At 34.7% G+C, this 15,968-nt stretch overlaps 1 protein-coding gene across 2 annotated transcripts in view; it reads left to right on the top strand.

Moving 5' to 3' along the window:
* Positions 1-15,968, top strand: part of SASS6 (SAS-6 centriolar assembly protein) — a 51,848-nt gene that overhangs the window by 31,386 nt on the left and 4,494 nt on the right. For both annotated transcript variants that reach the window (XM_079902323.1, XM_079902322.1), the window contains one exon: positions 709-837. In XM_079902323.1, coding sequence (XP_079758449.1) covers positions 709-837 — 129 coding nt within the window. The remainder of the gene's footprint in view (positions 1-708; positions 838-15,968) is intronic.

The raw sequence follows: 15,968 nt of genomic DNA, 5'->3' as shown, positions 1-15,968 counted from the left end.
TGAGATAGTACTTGATGTTTAAAGGGAAAGGATTTGTGCTAATTTGGGAAAAGGTGCAGAGTGAAGTGCCTGGTACTGAATTACAAACTTGAAAAAACTTGACAGGTTTAACCTCAATGACTGATGATAAATAGCTGTGTAAAAGGTATTTTTGTCATACAGCCACTTTTGTACATGAGTGCTTATTAAGATTTGTGTTGTAATTGTCCTCTTGTAAAAACAAACTTTTCATGATGTTCGTTAATGGTGGTGTCACTATATTGAAAATTAGTGGCAGAGCAAATTATTTCTAAGAACACAAATACTGTTTTTACTCAATCTGGCAGAAAATTATTTTTATTTATCCTTTATTGGCCTTTTGATCTATGACTACCCCTCAACCCCCTTTTCAGTAATTTGAGGCCTCGAGGGAACCAAGATGGTTCAGAGGTCTTTGTTTTACTTCAGTTCAAAGGCAGGTCCAGTGGTTTTGTTTTGTCTAAGCTTGCAAAGCCACTCTGAAAAGCCCTCTGGGCCAAAGGTATTCCAGCCTCATGATATGTTATATAATGAAGCAGAGTTTTGTAGTGTCATGATAAACAAAATCGGCTTCTGGGATACTGTCCTTAACTGTTAGTTATTATAACAGATGTTAATGCCTCCTGGATCACCAAATACCATTTAGAACTAATTTCTTATCCTTAACCTTTTTTATGCTTTTATTTTTAGGTTGATAGTAGACTGACTTACCCAACTTGTGGGATTGGTTATCCTGTCTCCTCTGCATTTGCATTCCAGAATACCTTTCCTCATCCTATAGCTGCCAAAAATAGCATCCACCCAGTTTCAGGACCAAAGGTAGCCAATTCTAATACCTTTTTAAAAAAAAAAAAAAGCAATTTAAATTTTAATTAAAAATTAATTTATTCTTTGATCAGTTGCTAAGTGTATTAGGTGATGTATTAGATGAATATATTTCTGAATAGTGTATATGCTTATAGGAAATATTATCTACATTATATGATTTTTTTGAGTTACTATAATTTATAATAACCTAGGTATCAGTATGTTTAAACATTTTTTATTCCTGTTCAGCCTCTCCATTTTTATTCATTCTTCTACTTATATCTTCTAGAACTCTCAAACTTATCTAGGATTACTGACTTCATACTGCTGGCATATTAGCTGTGGTGACATTTTGGATCCCATTGTCAGAATTTAAGGGTCTGATGGGCAGGGTTATTACAAATTATAAAATGTAGTTTTGGCAACATTATCTCAAATAGCACATGCTTAGCAATCCCTCCAAACCTTGATTTATTTGCGAAGGCTTTTCTCTGCTCACTTGAGTTTTTCATCATTGTTATTACTGTCTTAGTTATATACAGTGTTTTCACATGTATTATAATTCTATTTTCACTGTAATTTAATCCACCCAGATGAGCCAGTGATTCTGTTTTCATTCCTAACTTAAGGTCCAAATTGATTTTTTCCTAAATCATGGGGACAAACATTTTTGAAAAGAATATTTTATAAAATGTAGAATTGAGGACTTTGAAACTGCTGTTATAAACGCTTTCTCAAATTAGTTTTGGGCTGCCCTAAAAATAAGTTTGCTTTGTTGCTTAGGCATGTACTTCTTTTTAACCATAACCTTATTAATTACTATTTGGAGCTATTGAGAATTCTCAGTGAAATGAGAATTAAGCCTGAGTTTTTATGCTTAGAATGTTATTATGTAAAGAGTATTTAGTTGCATTTAATTGGCTTTTCTTATATTGCTTATTGAAAATTAGATATGTGTAATCAAAGGAATACTGTTGTTTTAAAATAAATGTCAGTATGCTCACGCGTGCTTATGTCTTGATAACAGTTTTTTCTTGAGAATTATTATCAAATTCACAATTGCTTTTTTATTTTAAACAGCTTTCCAGGAATATATATAATGTCCAAAATGAGGACAGGAACTAGTACAGATAATTGCTTAGTTGGTAGGACTAAATATGACTTATAAGATTGCCTTTCTTATAGCTCTTCTGAAATCAGAGGAATCATTTTAACAATCCTGTTCTTAAATACTGACTCAAGACTTTCAGTGTCTCCTATATTATTGATCTCCATCTTCTTTTGATATGCATCCCTAACAACAACAACCAAAAAACCCTAATACACTTTGAGTTTGAATCTCTGATACATGAATATTTATTTATTTGTGAATTGAATGCATATACTACTCAATTATAATGGTTAAAAACATGGAATCTGTTGTTAGAGTTTAAATCCTGCCTCTGTCAGTATGAAGTTGGGCAAGCCAGTAACAAACAAAAAACAATATCCAACTGTTTTGTTTCAGTTTCTCCATTTGTAAAGTGGAGCAATAATTTTATCTATCTTACTGGATTTTTGTGATTATTAAAATGAGCAGCTGCATTTGCTTAGAATAGTTCCTGGTACATAAGTGCTTCATTAATGTTATCTGTTATTATTAATAGTAAAATGTATTCCAAAATAGAAATTAAAGAATGAGATTAAAAAATGTATATAAATCAAAGTTAAAAGATTTTCTTCTCATACCCCAATGGGCGGTTGTAATCACTGCCTGCTATGGAGACCACTAATCTAGGTAGTCTTGTGCTAGCAGCTATGGCGATTAAAACATGTTCCTTTTAGTTGCGGTAAAAAAAAAAATTAAATTATTTAATGACATTGAATCTGTGATATACCTAATTTCTTAAAATGTTACTGTCAAGATTTAGTACATTCAAGTAGTTGTTTAACTGTGAGGATGTAGAATAACATGAGTTAAATTAAGAAAGAAACAAAATCATGCTGAAGGAAATACATAGGAGTGTTTTAAAAGGTTGTGCCATGCTGACAAATAGAAAGATCACTTGATACTTTTAAAGCAAAATAGACAAAATAACTTGTTTCTTCACTTTTATTTTTGAAGACAGTAATCTCTAAGGATTCATTCTTTTGGTATATATTTAATGAATGTCTGCTATGGCTAGACATTGTTCTAGTTGCAAGAGGTATAACAATGAACAAGACAAAGTACAGTTTGTGGTAAAACACATTATGATGGTAAACTGTAGTATCTTTCAGACTAACCTGTTATTAAAGAGGAGATGTTATTTGATGTCAAAGAAAGTACTTGTGACAGAATCTCTTAAAAACTTTAGAATATCTGATTCTGATTCTTTTTGTGTGGCATAAATTCACAAAGTCAAACATGATCAGATTTCATCCTGGAGATTATGCAGTAGGTGAGGGATTTTCTGCAGTAAGAAAGGAACTGAGATCAGATGATTGATTAATTTTTGATAGTGTTTAGCCCACAGTGTTTATTCAGAGACAGATTTTTTTCTAGGGATAGCATTTCTCAGTTTGCTTAACCATCTCATTCCACAGATGGTTCTAAATTAATTTTTATTTCTTTTGTATTAACTATTTAAAAAATAGATAAAAATATATAAGCATGGGAAGCTCCCAAATATTTAAGAGGATGTATTGTCTAAATGTACCTCCTGTGGTCCCTAGTCTCCTCCTCAGAGAAGAAATCCGGGGAGTTTTTTGTGATATATTCGAAAAATACTTAAAATATATATAAGGATATATGTATATGTCTGTATGTTTGTATACATGCGTGTTGGTATAGATAAGCATAAATAGTACATGCCCACTGTTCTACACCTTGCTTTTTTCGTTTAACAGTATTATCATGGTACAGGTCCATTTTCATGTATTAGAATGTAAGTTTTTCCTTGCATGTTTGTTTTTAATAACTTAGAAGTATTCCAGTATATAGATGTACGATAATTTAATAGTGCTCTGTTAATGGATGACTAAGTTGTTTTCAATCTAGATAGTCATACATGTTTCAGTAGTTACCTTTGTATATACTTCTTTGTGTCTGTACAAATAGATTTGTAGGATAAATTCTTTCTTTTTTAATTAATTTTTATTGGAGTATAGTTGCTTTACAACGCTGTGTTAGTTTCTGCTGTGCAGCAAAGTAAATCAGTTGTATGTATACATATATCCACTTGTTTTTTAGATTTCCTTCCCATTTAGGTCACTACAGAGCATTGAGCAGAGTACCCTGTGCTATACAGTAGGTTCTCATTAGTTATCTATTTTATACATAAGAGTACGTATGTGTCAATCGCAATCTCCCAGTTCATCCCACCCCCTCTTCCCCGCTTGGTAACCATAAGTTTGTTCTCTACATCTGTGACTCTTTCTGCTTTGCAAATAAGCTCATCTGTACCATTTTTCTAGATTCCACATATAAGGGATATTATACGATATTTGTTTTTCTCTTTCTGACTTACTTCACTCTGTATGACATTCTCTACATCAGTCCATGTCTCTGCAAATGGCACAATTTCGTTTTTATGGCTGACTAATATTCCATTGTATATATGTTCCACATCTTTATCCATTCCTCTGTCAGTGGACATTTAGGTTGCTTCCATGTCCTGGCTATTGTAAATAGTGCTGCAGTGAACATTGGGATGCATGCATCCTTTTGAATTCTGGTTTTCTCTGGTTATATGCCTAGGAGTGGAATTGCTGGGTCATATGGTAGCTCTATTTTTAGTTTTTTAATGAACCTCCATACTGTTCTCCATAGTGGCTGTACCAATTTACATTCCCACCAACAGTGTTGGAGGGTTCCCTTTTCTCCACACCTTCTCCAGCATTTATTGTTTGTAGATTTTTTGATGATGGCCATTCTGACCAGTATGAGGTGATAGTAGTTTTGATTTGCATTTCTCTAATAATTAGTGATGTTGAGCATCTTTTCAAGTGTTTGTTGGCCATCTGTATGTCTTTGGAGAAATGTGTTTAGGTCTTCTGCCCATTTTTTGATTGGGTTGTTTCTTTTTTTGATATTGAGCTGCATGAGCTGTTTGTGTGTTTTGGAAATTAGCCCCTTGTCAGTTGGCTTTGTTTGCAAGTATTTTCTCCCATTCTGTGGGTTGTCTTTTCGTTTTGTTTATGGCTTTCTTTGCCGTGCAAAAGCTTTTAAGTTTCATTAGGTCCCATTTGTTTATTTTTGCTTTTATTTTCATTACTCTAGGTGGTGGATCAAAAAAGATCTTGCTGTGATTGATGTCAAGGAGTGTTCTACCTATATTTTCCTCTAAGAGTTTTATAGTATCCAGTCTTACATTTAGGTCCTTAATCCATTTTGAGTTTAATTTTGTGTGTGGTGTTAGGGAGTGTTCTAATTTCATTCTTCTACATGTAGCTGTCCAGTTTTCCCAGCACCATTTATTGAAGAGACTCTCTTTTCTCCATTATATATTCTTGCCTCCTTTGTCATAGGTTAGGTGGCCCTAGGTGCATGGGTTCATCTCTGTTCTATGGATCTATATTTCTGTTTTGGGGCCAGTACTATACTGTTTGATGACTGTAGCTTCAGAGTATAGTCTGAAGTCAGGGAGCCTGATTCCTCCAGCTCTGTTCTTTCTCAAGATTGCTGTGGCTGTTTGGGGTCTTTTGTTTTTCCATACAAATTGGAAAAGTTTTTGTTCTAGTTTTGTGAAAAATGCCCTTGGTAATTTGATAGAGATTGCATTGAGTCTGTACATTGCTGTGGGTAATATAGTCGTTTTCACAATATTGATTCTTCCAATCCAAGAACATGTTATATCTCTCCATCTGTTTGTGTCATCTTTGATTTCTTTCATCAGTATCTTATAGTTTTCTGAGTATAGGTCTTTGGCTCCTTATAGGTTTATTCCTAGGTGTTTTATTCTTTTTGATGTGATGGTAAATGGGATTGTTTCCTTAATCTCTCTTTCTGATCTTTCATTGTTAGCGTATAGGAATGCAAGAGATTCCTTTGCATTAATTTTTGTATCCTGCAACTTTATCAAATTCATTGATTAGCTCTAGTAGTTTTCTGGTAGCATCTTTAGGATTTTCTATGTATAGTATCATGTCATCTGCAAACGGTGACAGTTTTACTTCTTGTTTTCCAGTATGGATTCCTTTTATTTCTTTTTCTTCTCTGATTGCTGTGGCTAAAACTTCCAAAACTGTGTTGAATAATAGTAGTGAGAGTGGACATCCTTGTCTTATTCCTGATCTTAGAGGAGATGCTTTCAGTTTTTCACCATTGAGAATGATATTTGCTGTGGGTTTGTTGTATATGGCCTTTATTATGTTGAGGTAGGTTCTCTCTAAGCCCGCTTCCTGGGGAGTTTTTATCATAAGTGGGTGTTGAATTTTGTCAAAAGCTTTTTCTGCATCTATTGAGATGATCATATGGTTTTTATTCTTCAATTTGTTAATATGGTGTATCACATTGATTTGTGTATATTGAAGAATCCTTGCATCCCTGGGATAAATCCCACTTGATCATGGTGTATGATCCTTTTAATGTGTTGTTGGATTCAGTTTGCTAGTATTTTGTTGAGGACTTTTGTGTCTGTGATCATCAGTGATATTGGCCTGTAATTTTTTGTGTGTGATGTCTTTGTCTGGTTTTGGTATCAGGTGATGGTGGCCTCGTAGAATGAGCTTGGGAGTGTTCCTTCCTCCCCAATTTTTTGGAAGAGTTTTAGAAGGGTAGGTGTTAACTCTTCTCTAAATGTTTGATAGAAATCACCTGTGAAGCCATCTGGCCATGGACGTTTGTTTGTTGGAAGATTTTTAATCACAGTTTCAATTTCACTACTTGCGATTGGTCTGTTCATATTTTCTATTTCTTCCTGTTTCAGACTTAGAAGGTTGTATCTTTCTAAGAATTTGTCCATTTCTTCTAGGTTGTCCATTTTATTGGCGTGTAGTTGCTTGTAGTAATCTCTTATGATCCTTTGTATTTCTGTGGTGTCCATTGCAACTTCTCCCTTTTCATTTCTAATTTTATTGATTTGGATTCTCTCCCTTTTTTTCTTGTTGAGTCTGGCTAAAGGTTTATCAGTTTTGTTTACCTTCTCAAAGAACCAGCTTTTAGTTTCATTGATTTTTGCTATTGTTTTCTTTGTCTCTATTTCATTTATTTCTACTCTGATCTTTGTGATTTCTCTCCTTCTGCTAACTTTGGGTTTTGTTTGTTCTTCTTTAGTCACTTTAGGTCTAAGGATAGGTTGTTTATTTGAGATTTTTCTTGTTTCTTGAGGTAAGATATATTGCTATAAACTTCCCTCTTAGAACTGCTTTTGCTGCGTCCCATAGGTTTTGGATTGTCATGTTTTCATTGTCATTTGTCTCTAGGTATATTTTTATTTCCTCTTTGATTTCTTCAGTGATCCATTGATTATTTAGTAATGTATTGTTTAGCCTCCATGTGTTTGTGTTTTTTACACTTTTCTTCCCTATAATTGATATCTAATTTCATAGCGTTGTGGTCGGAAAACATGCTTGATATGATCTCAATTTTCTTAAATTTACCGAGGCTTGATTTGTGACCCATGATGTGATCTGTCCTGAAGAATGTTCCATGTGCACTTGAGAAGAAAGTGTATTCTGCTGCTTTTGGATGGAGTGTCCTATAAATATCCATTAATTCTATCTGTTGTAATGTGTCATTTAAGGCTTGTGTTTCCTTATTAATTTTCCGTTTGGATGATCTATCTATTGGTGTAAGTGTGGTGTTAAAGTCCCCCACTGTTATTGTGTTACTGTAGATTTCCCCATTTATGGCTGTTAGCATTTGCCTTATGTATTGAGGTGTACCTATGTTGGGTGTGTATGTATTTACTGTAGGACAAATTCTTAAAAGGAACTGGGTCAGAGGCATTTTGCCTATCTAGTGACTGATGTTAATCAGCATTTCCCTGATTATTAAGTGAGGAACATCTTTTTGTGTATCTATGGATTATGTTTACTCTTCTGTATAATTTCTCTTTATTTCTTTTATTCATTTTCTGTTTGGGATGTTTAACCCCTGTAAGATGACATCATAAGTGTTCTTTATATATTCTGAACATTCACTGGTCTGCTATTGATTTTATATGTTAACTGTTATTTCCCAATTTTGGAATTATCTTTTTACTCTTTTTAAGGTGCCTTTTGAAAAAATTTAAAACTTTATTATAGTACATACATGCAATCCTCCCATGCTTAAGTCTACAGTTCAGTAATTTCAGTCAGTTTATAGAGTTGTGAAACCATCATGATGGTCCAGTTTTGAGCATTTACATTTCCCCAAAATGTTCCTTAGTGTTTTTTTGCAGTTAATCCACACTCTTTTTTTTTTTTTTTTTTTTTTTTTTTTTGTGGTATGTGGGCCTCTCACTGTTGTGGCCTCTCTCGCTGTGGAGCACAGGCTCCGGCCGCGCAGGCCTAACGGCCACGGCTCACGGGCCCAGCTGCTCTGTGGCGTGTGGGACCCTCCCAGACCAGGGCACAAACCCATGTCCCCTGCATCGGCAGGCGGACTCCCAACCACTGCGCCACCAGGGAAGCCAATCCACACTCTTGCCCCCAGCCCTAGGCAACTACTGATCTGCTTTCTGTCTCTATAAATTTGCCTTTCTGCATTTCAGATGAATAGAGTCATACATTATGTCTGCTTTCACTCAGCATGACTTTTTTGTGCTTTTTCCAGGTGGTAGTGTGTATCAGTAGTTCATTCTTTTAATTGCTCAGTAGTATTTCGTTGTATGGATATACCACAACTTGCTTATCCATACATTCATCAATTGATGAACATTCGGGTTATTTTCAGCTTTTGGGTATTACAAATAAAGCTATGAACATTGGGTACAAGTCTTTGTATTTCTCTGGGGTGAGTACCTAGGAATGGATTGGCTGTCAATATATATTTGATTTTTAAGAACCTACCACACTTTTCCAAAGTGGTTGTGCCATTTACCACTAGCAGTCTGAGAGTTCAAGTTCTGTATGCTTATCAACACTTGATATGGTCAGTTGTTTAATTTCAGGCATTCTAGTAGATGTGTAGAAGTATCTTGTGATTTTAGCATGCATTTCCCTAAAAGCTAATGAGGTTGAGAGCAGTTTTTTATGTGTGTGTTTGACATCAGTATATCTGCTTTGGTGAAATATCTATTTGAATCTTTTGCCTGTTTTAAAATTAGGTTGTTTCTCTTGAGTTATGAGTTCTTTAAATATTTTGGATACAAGTCCTTTATCAGATAAATGTTTGCAAATATTTCTTCCAGTCTGTGGCTTCTCTTTTATTTTCTCTTTTGAAGAACAAAAAGTTTTTAATTTGATGAAGTCCAGTTTATCAAATTTTTTTCTTTAGTTGATCATGCTTTTGGAGTTGTATCTAAGAACTCTGTGCAACCACAGGTGGAAAATAAGATCTGTGATCCATTGCGAGCTACTTTTTATGTATAGTATGAGTTTTATGTATGGAATGAGGTAAGGGTCTTGGGTTTTTTTGTTTTGTTTTGGCATGTTGATATCCAGTTCTCTCAGTAACAGTTGTTAAATACTGTTGATTTAGGCAAATTATTTGACCATAAATGTAAGAATTTCTGGACTCTTAATTCTGCTTCATTGATTGTCTGTTCTTGTGCCAATACCACACTGTCATGATTACTGTGACTTAATAATATTAAGTTTTGAAATTGAGTAGTATAAATCCACCAACTCTCTTCTTTTTCAAACTTGTTTTATTATTTTAGATACTTAATATGTCCATATAAATGTTTGGATTCAGCTTGTCAACTTCTACAAAATAGCCTGCTTGAATTTTGATAGGATATATAGAATTTATAGATCAATTTTGGAATAAATGTCATTTTGACAACATTTTATTTTTAAATCCATGAATGTTAATATGCCTCTCCATTTATTTAAGTATCCTTTAATTTCTCTCATCAGTGTTTTACAGTTTTCAATGTCAGATTCTGCATTTCTTTTATTGTTTATTCCTAAGTATTTTACTCATTTGATGCTATTGTGAATGTAATTGTTTTATTAATTACTTTCTCAGAATATTCATTGATGCTGTATACAAATGTAATTGATTTTTGTATATTGACCTTGTATCCTGAAAACTTGCTCTACTCATTTGTTAAACTCATTACTAGTGGCTTTTTAATGCATTGATATGATTGTGTGATTTTTCTCTCATCAGTTAATAGATGTATTATGTTGATTTTCAAATATCGTATAAGCCTTGCATTCTTGGGATAAACTTCACTGATCTAAATGTTAGTCAAATTCAGTTGGTGGATTTTGTTCAGTTCTTCTACATCCTTGTTGACTTTGTATTAGTTAACTGAGAGAGGAGTATCTCCAGTATTGGATATCTCCAATTATTATTATGGGTGTTTCCATTTCTATCAGTTTTCCATTTAATTCTATCATTTTTTGCCTCACGTATTTTGAAGCTCTTTTGTTCAGTGCATACACCTTTATAATTGTTATGTCTTCCTGGTTGCTTGACCCTTTGATCATTATGTAATTTCCTCTTTCATTTTTGGTAATTTTTCATGCTCTGAAGTCTACTTTGTTCGATATGAATATAGCTACTCAGGTTTTCTTTCGAGTGGTGTTTCCATGGAGTATCTTTTTCCAACCTTTTTCTTTAAACTTGTGTATATCCTATTTAAAATGGTTTTCAGGTAAAGGGCATATTTAGTTTGTTCCCTCTATTTTTCATTCCTTTGTTTCCCCTTTCTTGAATTCATTTTTGGATTATTTGCACATTTTAAAAATATTCCTTTTTAGTTCTTCTGGTGTGTTTTTTATTATATCTCTTTGTACACTTTTTTTTTTTAGTGGTTGCTCCAGGCATCATAATAAATATAGTTAGCTTTTCACAGTATGTATAGAATTAATATTTTACCACTTCAAGTGGAATATAAATACCTTACTACCGTGTATAGTCCCTTTACCTTTACCCCTTTGTTTTGGTGTGTCATATGTATTACAGCTATACATTGGAAACTATCAGACAGTGCTGTAATTTTTACTATTAACCAATATACATATGTATAAAACACTTGAGTGGAGAAGCATGGTCCATTATATTTATCCCTGTTTACCATTTCTGTTGCTCTTCCTTTATTCCTGGTATTCCATGTTTTCCATGATATCACTTCCCTGAATAATAGAATATTATTTAGCTTTTGTTTTAGAGGAGGTTTTCTGGCAAAGAAGTTTCTTTGTTTTTCTTCATCTTGGAAACACGCTTCTTTCACCTTCATTCCTGAATGATATTTTCTCTGGACATAGAATAATGTATTTATAGTTTTTTTTCCTTAAGCACTTTAAAAATATTCTACTTCCCTCAGACTTCCATGATTTCTGATGAGAAATCAGCAGTAAATTCCAACTGTTGTTCAACTATATACAATGCATCCTTTTTCTCAGGCTGCTTTCAAGATTTATTCTTTTCCTTTAGTTTTCAGGAGTCTGATGATGTGTCTAGGCATGAATTTATTTGTATCCTTTTTGGGATTTGCTAGGTTTCTTGAATCTCTAAGTTGATACCTTTTACCAAATTTTGGAAGTGTTCAACCATTATTTCTTTTCTTTTTTTTTTTTTGCGGTACGCGGGCCTCTCACTGTTGTGGCCTCTCCCGTTGCAGAGCACAGGCTCCGGACACGCAGGCTCAGCGGCCATGGCTTACGGGCCCAGCCGCTCCACAGCATGTGGGATCTTCCCGGACCGGGTCACGAACCCGTGTCCCCTGCATTGGCAGGCGGACTCTCAACCACTGTGCCACCAGGGAAGCCCAACAACCATTATTTCCTAAAAATGTTTTCTGCCCTACACTCTTCCCCCATCCTTCTGGGACTCAGGCAACATGAATGTTAGACCATGTATGTTTTCCCACAGGTCTATGAGGCTCTCTTCTTCCTTTCTTTTTTCTCTGTTTTTCAGATATGATAATTCCTATTGATTGATCTTACAGTTTAATGCTATAGAGTCCATCCAGTGAATTTTTTCAGTTCTTAAATTTCCATTTGTTTCTTTTTTACATGTCCTATTTTTTTTTTTTTACTGAGACTTTTTCTTTACATTTATTTCAAGAGTATTCACTTCTACTTCCTAGAACATTGTTATAATAGATACTTTTAACTGCCTTTCTGATAATTCCATATCTTTGCCATCTTGGAGTTGACATCTGTTGGCTTGTTTTTTGCCTTGCAGATTAGTTAGATTTTACAGGTTCTTTTTTGAGTGATTTTGGATTCTGTCTGGATCCAATATTGAATGTTATGAGACTCTAGATCTTGTTTAAATCCTAAGGAGAATGTGAATTAAAAAAAATTTTTTTAATTAAAAAAATTGTTTTTTGTAGCAAATAGTTTTGTTATGTTCAAATTGCAAATTCTGACTTACTGTTTGTAGGCTGCTGTTTCTGTGTCAGTTCAGTCCTTAAAGAGTTTGCCCGTGTTATTTGGATCTGTCTGTGTGTACACCATCTAGTGCCTGTTCTGTGACCTGGGTGGTGGTTTACTCCATAGTTCAGTTCTCAGAGCCTTTGGTATGGTGACTATGCTCAGATCTTGCATGTCCAGCTTAGAATAGAACCCAGTAGTTCATATACAGCTTTTATAGGATCTCTTTCTTGAGTTCCTTTGTCTCTTTGATTTCCCCCCAGATTTCAGAATCCCCTGAGTCCTTCTTCCTGAAAACTGGCTAGAAATCATGGACCTAAATTCCCTTGGTCTAAGACACAGTTCCTGCAATTGTGTCTGTGTCTGGTGCCAAACGTTGGGAGGACAGAGAGAGAAAAAATATAATGAGAATTTGTATCATGCTTGTGAGACCACAGCACTTCTGGTCAGAGGGTGTGATTGCCCTCTTTCAGAGTTTTAGGTGCCTGCTTGGCCACTGCTGTTATCATCATTACTACCCCTGTAGCTTCTGTTTCCACTGAATTGCCTGAGGGTTGGGGCAGAAGACAACTGTGAAAGAAGGGGGGTTTTCCTCACTCTCTTTGACCCTTAATTTGTTTTTTTCATTTCTCAGAACAGAAAGAAGACTGTACCTTAATATTAATATTGTACTCTGGCTTTCTTAGTGTTTACATGATGTATCACTTTCTTTCCTTTTACTTTTACCAATCTGTGTCTTTATATTTAAACTGGATTTCTTTTAGATATTCTATACCTGACTCTTATATTTTCATCCATTCTGATGTTGTCTTTAACAATTTAAAATTTAATGTATATATTCATACGTTTTATCATATTGCTGTTTGTATTCTATATATCCCATCTGTTCTTTGTCCCTCTTTTCTACTTTAATCCTGACTTTTCAATTAATTGCTGATTTTATTTTGCATTCTATTTTGTCTCTACTTATTGGCTTTAGTTTTTGTTTGCTCTAGAGTTTACAGTATACATCTTCACCTTATCATAATCTATCTTCAAAATTTTATACTGCTTTCCATATAATGTAAGAACCCTATAGTAATTCCATTTCCTCATTCCTGTCCTGCTAACTACTGTCAAAATTTTACTTCTGCATTTGTTATAAATCCCACTTTTTTTTAAACAATCAGATATCTTTTCAATAAATTAAACAGAGAGGAAAAAGTCCTTTTACCCATATACTTACTATTTATACAACTCTATTCCTTTATGTAGATCTACATTTTCATCTGGTATCATTTTCCTTTCTCCTGTAATGAAGATTTCTTACAGTGCAGCTCTTTAAGACTTCTTATAGTGCATGTCTGTGGGAAATTCATAAAAATCTCATAACATTTTTATTTTGAATTTATCTTCTCTACATTTAGAATTCTGGGTTGACAAGTTTCTTTTTTCCTTTCAGCATTTTGAAGCCATCATTCCATAGTTGCCTGGATTGAACAGTTTTGGCCTGGCCATTATTTCTTCACTTTTTTATTTTTTAAAACATTTATTTATTTACTTACTTATTTATTTATTGCTGTGTTGGGTCTTCGTTGCTGCGCGTGGGCTTTCTCTAGTCGTGGTGAGCAGGGGCTACTCTTCGTTGCGGTGTGTGGGCTTCTCATTGCAGTGGCTTCTCCTGTTGTGGAGCATGGGCTCTAGGCGCACGGGCTTCAGTAGTTGCGGCACGCAGGCTCAGTAGTTGTGGCTCACAGGCTCTAGAGAGCAGGCTCAGTAGTTGTGGCTCGCAGGCTCTAGAGCACAGGCTCAGTAGTTGTGGCACACGGGCTTTGTTGCTCCGCAGCATGTGGGATCTTCCTGGACCAGGGCTTGAACCCATGTCCCCTGCATTGGCAGGTGGATTCTTAACCACTGCGCCACCAGGGAAGCCCCTCTTCACTTTTTTTATTATCTCCTTTTAGTATTACAGTTACTCATGGTTGATCACATGATATAGTCCCATTGAGTCTGTTCGTTTGCTTCATTGTATATATATTAGATTCTAATGCTTTCTTAAAGTTCACTAATCTTTTCTTCTGCATTGTTTAATTTGCTGTTAATTCTGTCCAGTGAGAACTTTTCATTTTAGATATTTATCATCTCTAGAAGTTCCATTTCATTCTTTTTTTATATCTTGCATTTTTCTCATACTTTTAATTTCCATTACATCCTTGTTCATAGTTATAAGTGTTTTAACATGTGCATCCTTATTCTATCATTTGTATCATCTCTGGATCTGTTTCTGTTGAGTGATTTTTCTTGGTATGACGCATGTTTTCCTACTTGTCATTTTTAATAATTTTTTTTAATATTTATTTTATTTATTTATTTTTGGCTGCTTCGGGTCTTAGTTGTGGCACACGGGATCTTTGTTGCGGTGCATGGGCTCCACAGAGTGAGGGCTCTTCGTTGCGGTGCGCGGGCTCTCTAATTGAGGTGCGTGGGTTCAGTAGTTGTGGCACATGGGCTTGGTTGCCCCATGGCATGAGATCTTAGTTCCCCGACCAGGGATCAAACCCACATCCCCTGCATTGGAAGGCAGATTCTTGACCACTGGACCACCAGGGAAGTCCTCTAATAATTTCTGATAGGATGTGGAACATTGTTAATGCTACATTGTTGATTATCTGAATTTTGTTATCTTCCTTTAAAGGGTGGCAGTTATTTAAGTTACTTGTGGATCCCTTGGTCCTTTTTGAGTTTTTTTGTTTTTCTCTTTTTTCCTTTAGCTTTACTAGGATGCATTTAAAGTAGCTTTTACTCAAGGATAGTTCAGCCCTGTTACGAAGCTCCCCACAGAATGCCCTAAATGATTACCAAGGACTGTCCACTTTGTCTCCATGATTATGAACCTTGGAAATTGTTCAGCTTGAAACTCCCATTTTTATTTGCCCAGCATTGTGGAGTTTTACCCTATGCATGTTCCTAGTACTCAGCAAAAACTCAAGGGGATTCATGTGTAGATTTCTGGGGCTTGTTCTCTTTATAGCTCCCTTTTCTTCAGAATTCTGCCTTGCAGCCTCCAGGCACCTCATCCTCCCTGAACTGATTTTAATCTCCTCCATTTAGCAATTATGTTCTTTCTCTGTCCCTATAGTCAGGAAGTACCTCTAATTAAAAAGCTGGGTCAGTTGTAGGGATCACATTTTTCTTAGAGATCACAGTTCTGCCCTACCAGTTGTTCAGTTTTTGGGACCATTCTTTTTGTTTATTTTGTCTGGTTTTCTAATTATTGGTGGCTGGAAACTATATTATGTATTAATATACTCTTTAAATTTTCTTCACTCTTGCATGTTTATTTTTCTATAAGGAATATGAAAATCAGCTTATCTCACTTTTTAAAAATCCTCTTTGTATTTAATGTGATCTGATATCTTTAGAATATTGAACCCTGATAGCCAAGGACAGCAGCATATACCTTTCTCATTTATAATTTTATCCTATTAAGCTAGTATCTCTCCCTATTTTATTATGATTTTTTTTTACCAAAAATAGATATTTATCTTCTCATGCCTTTTTCCTTTTTTCTTTCTTTCTTTTTTTTTTCTTTATGCGAGTCATCATACCTTTTTTCTTTGATTTATTAGTATGGTGACTTACATTTATAGACTTCCTAACATAGAACCCATTCCTGGTATGAAACCCCCTCAGTCATAGTCATTATTACTTTAAATAAACTATTA

Source organism: Stenella coeruleoalba (assembly GCF_951394435.1).
Source record: "Stenella coeruleoalba genome assembly, chromosome: 1".
Taxonomy (NCBI): Eukaryota; Metazoa; Chordata; class Mammalia; order Artiodactyla; family Delphinidae; genus Stenella; species Stenella coeruleoalba.
This window is presented reverse-complemented; position numbering and strand designations above follow the sequence as displayed.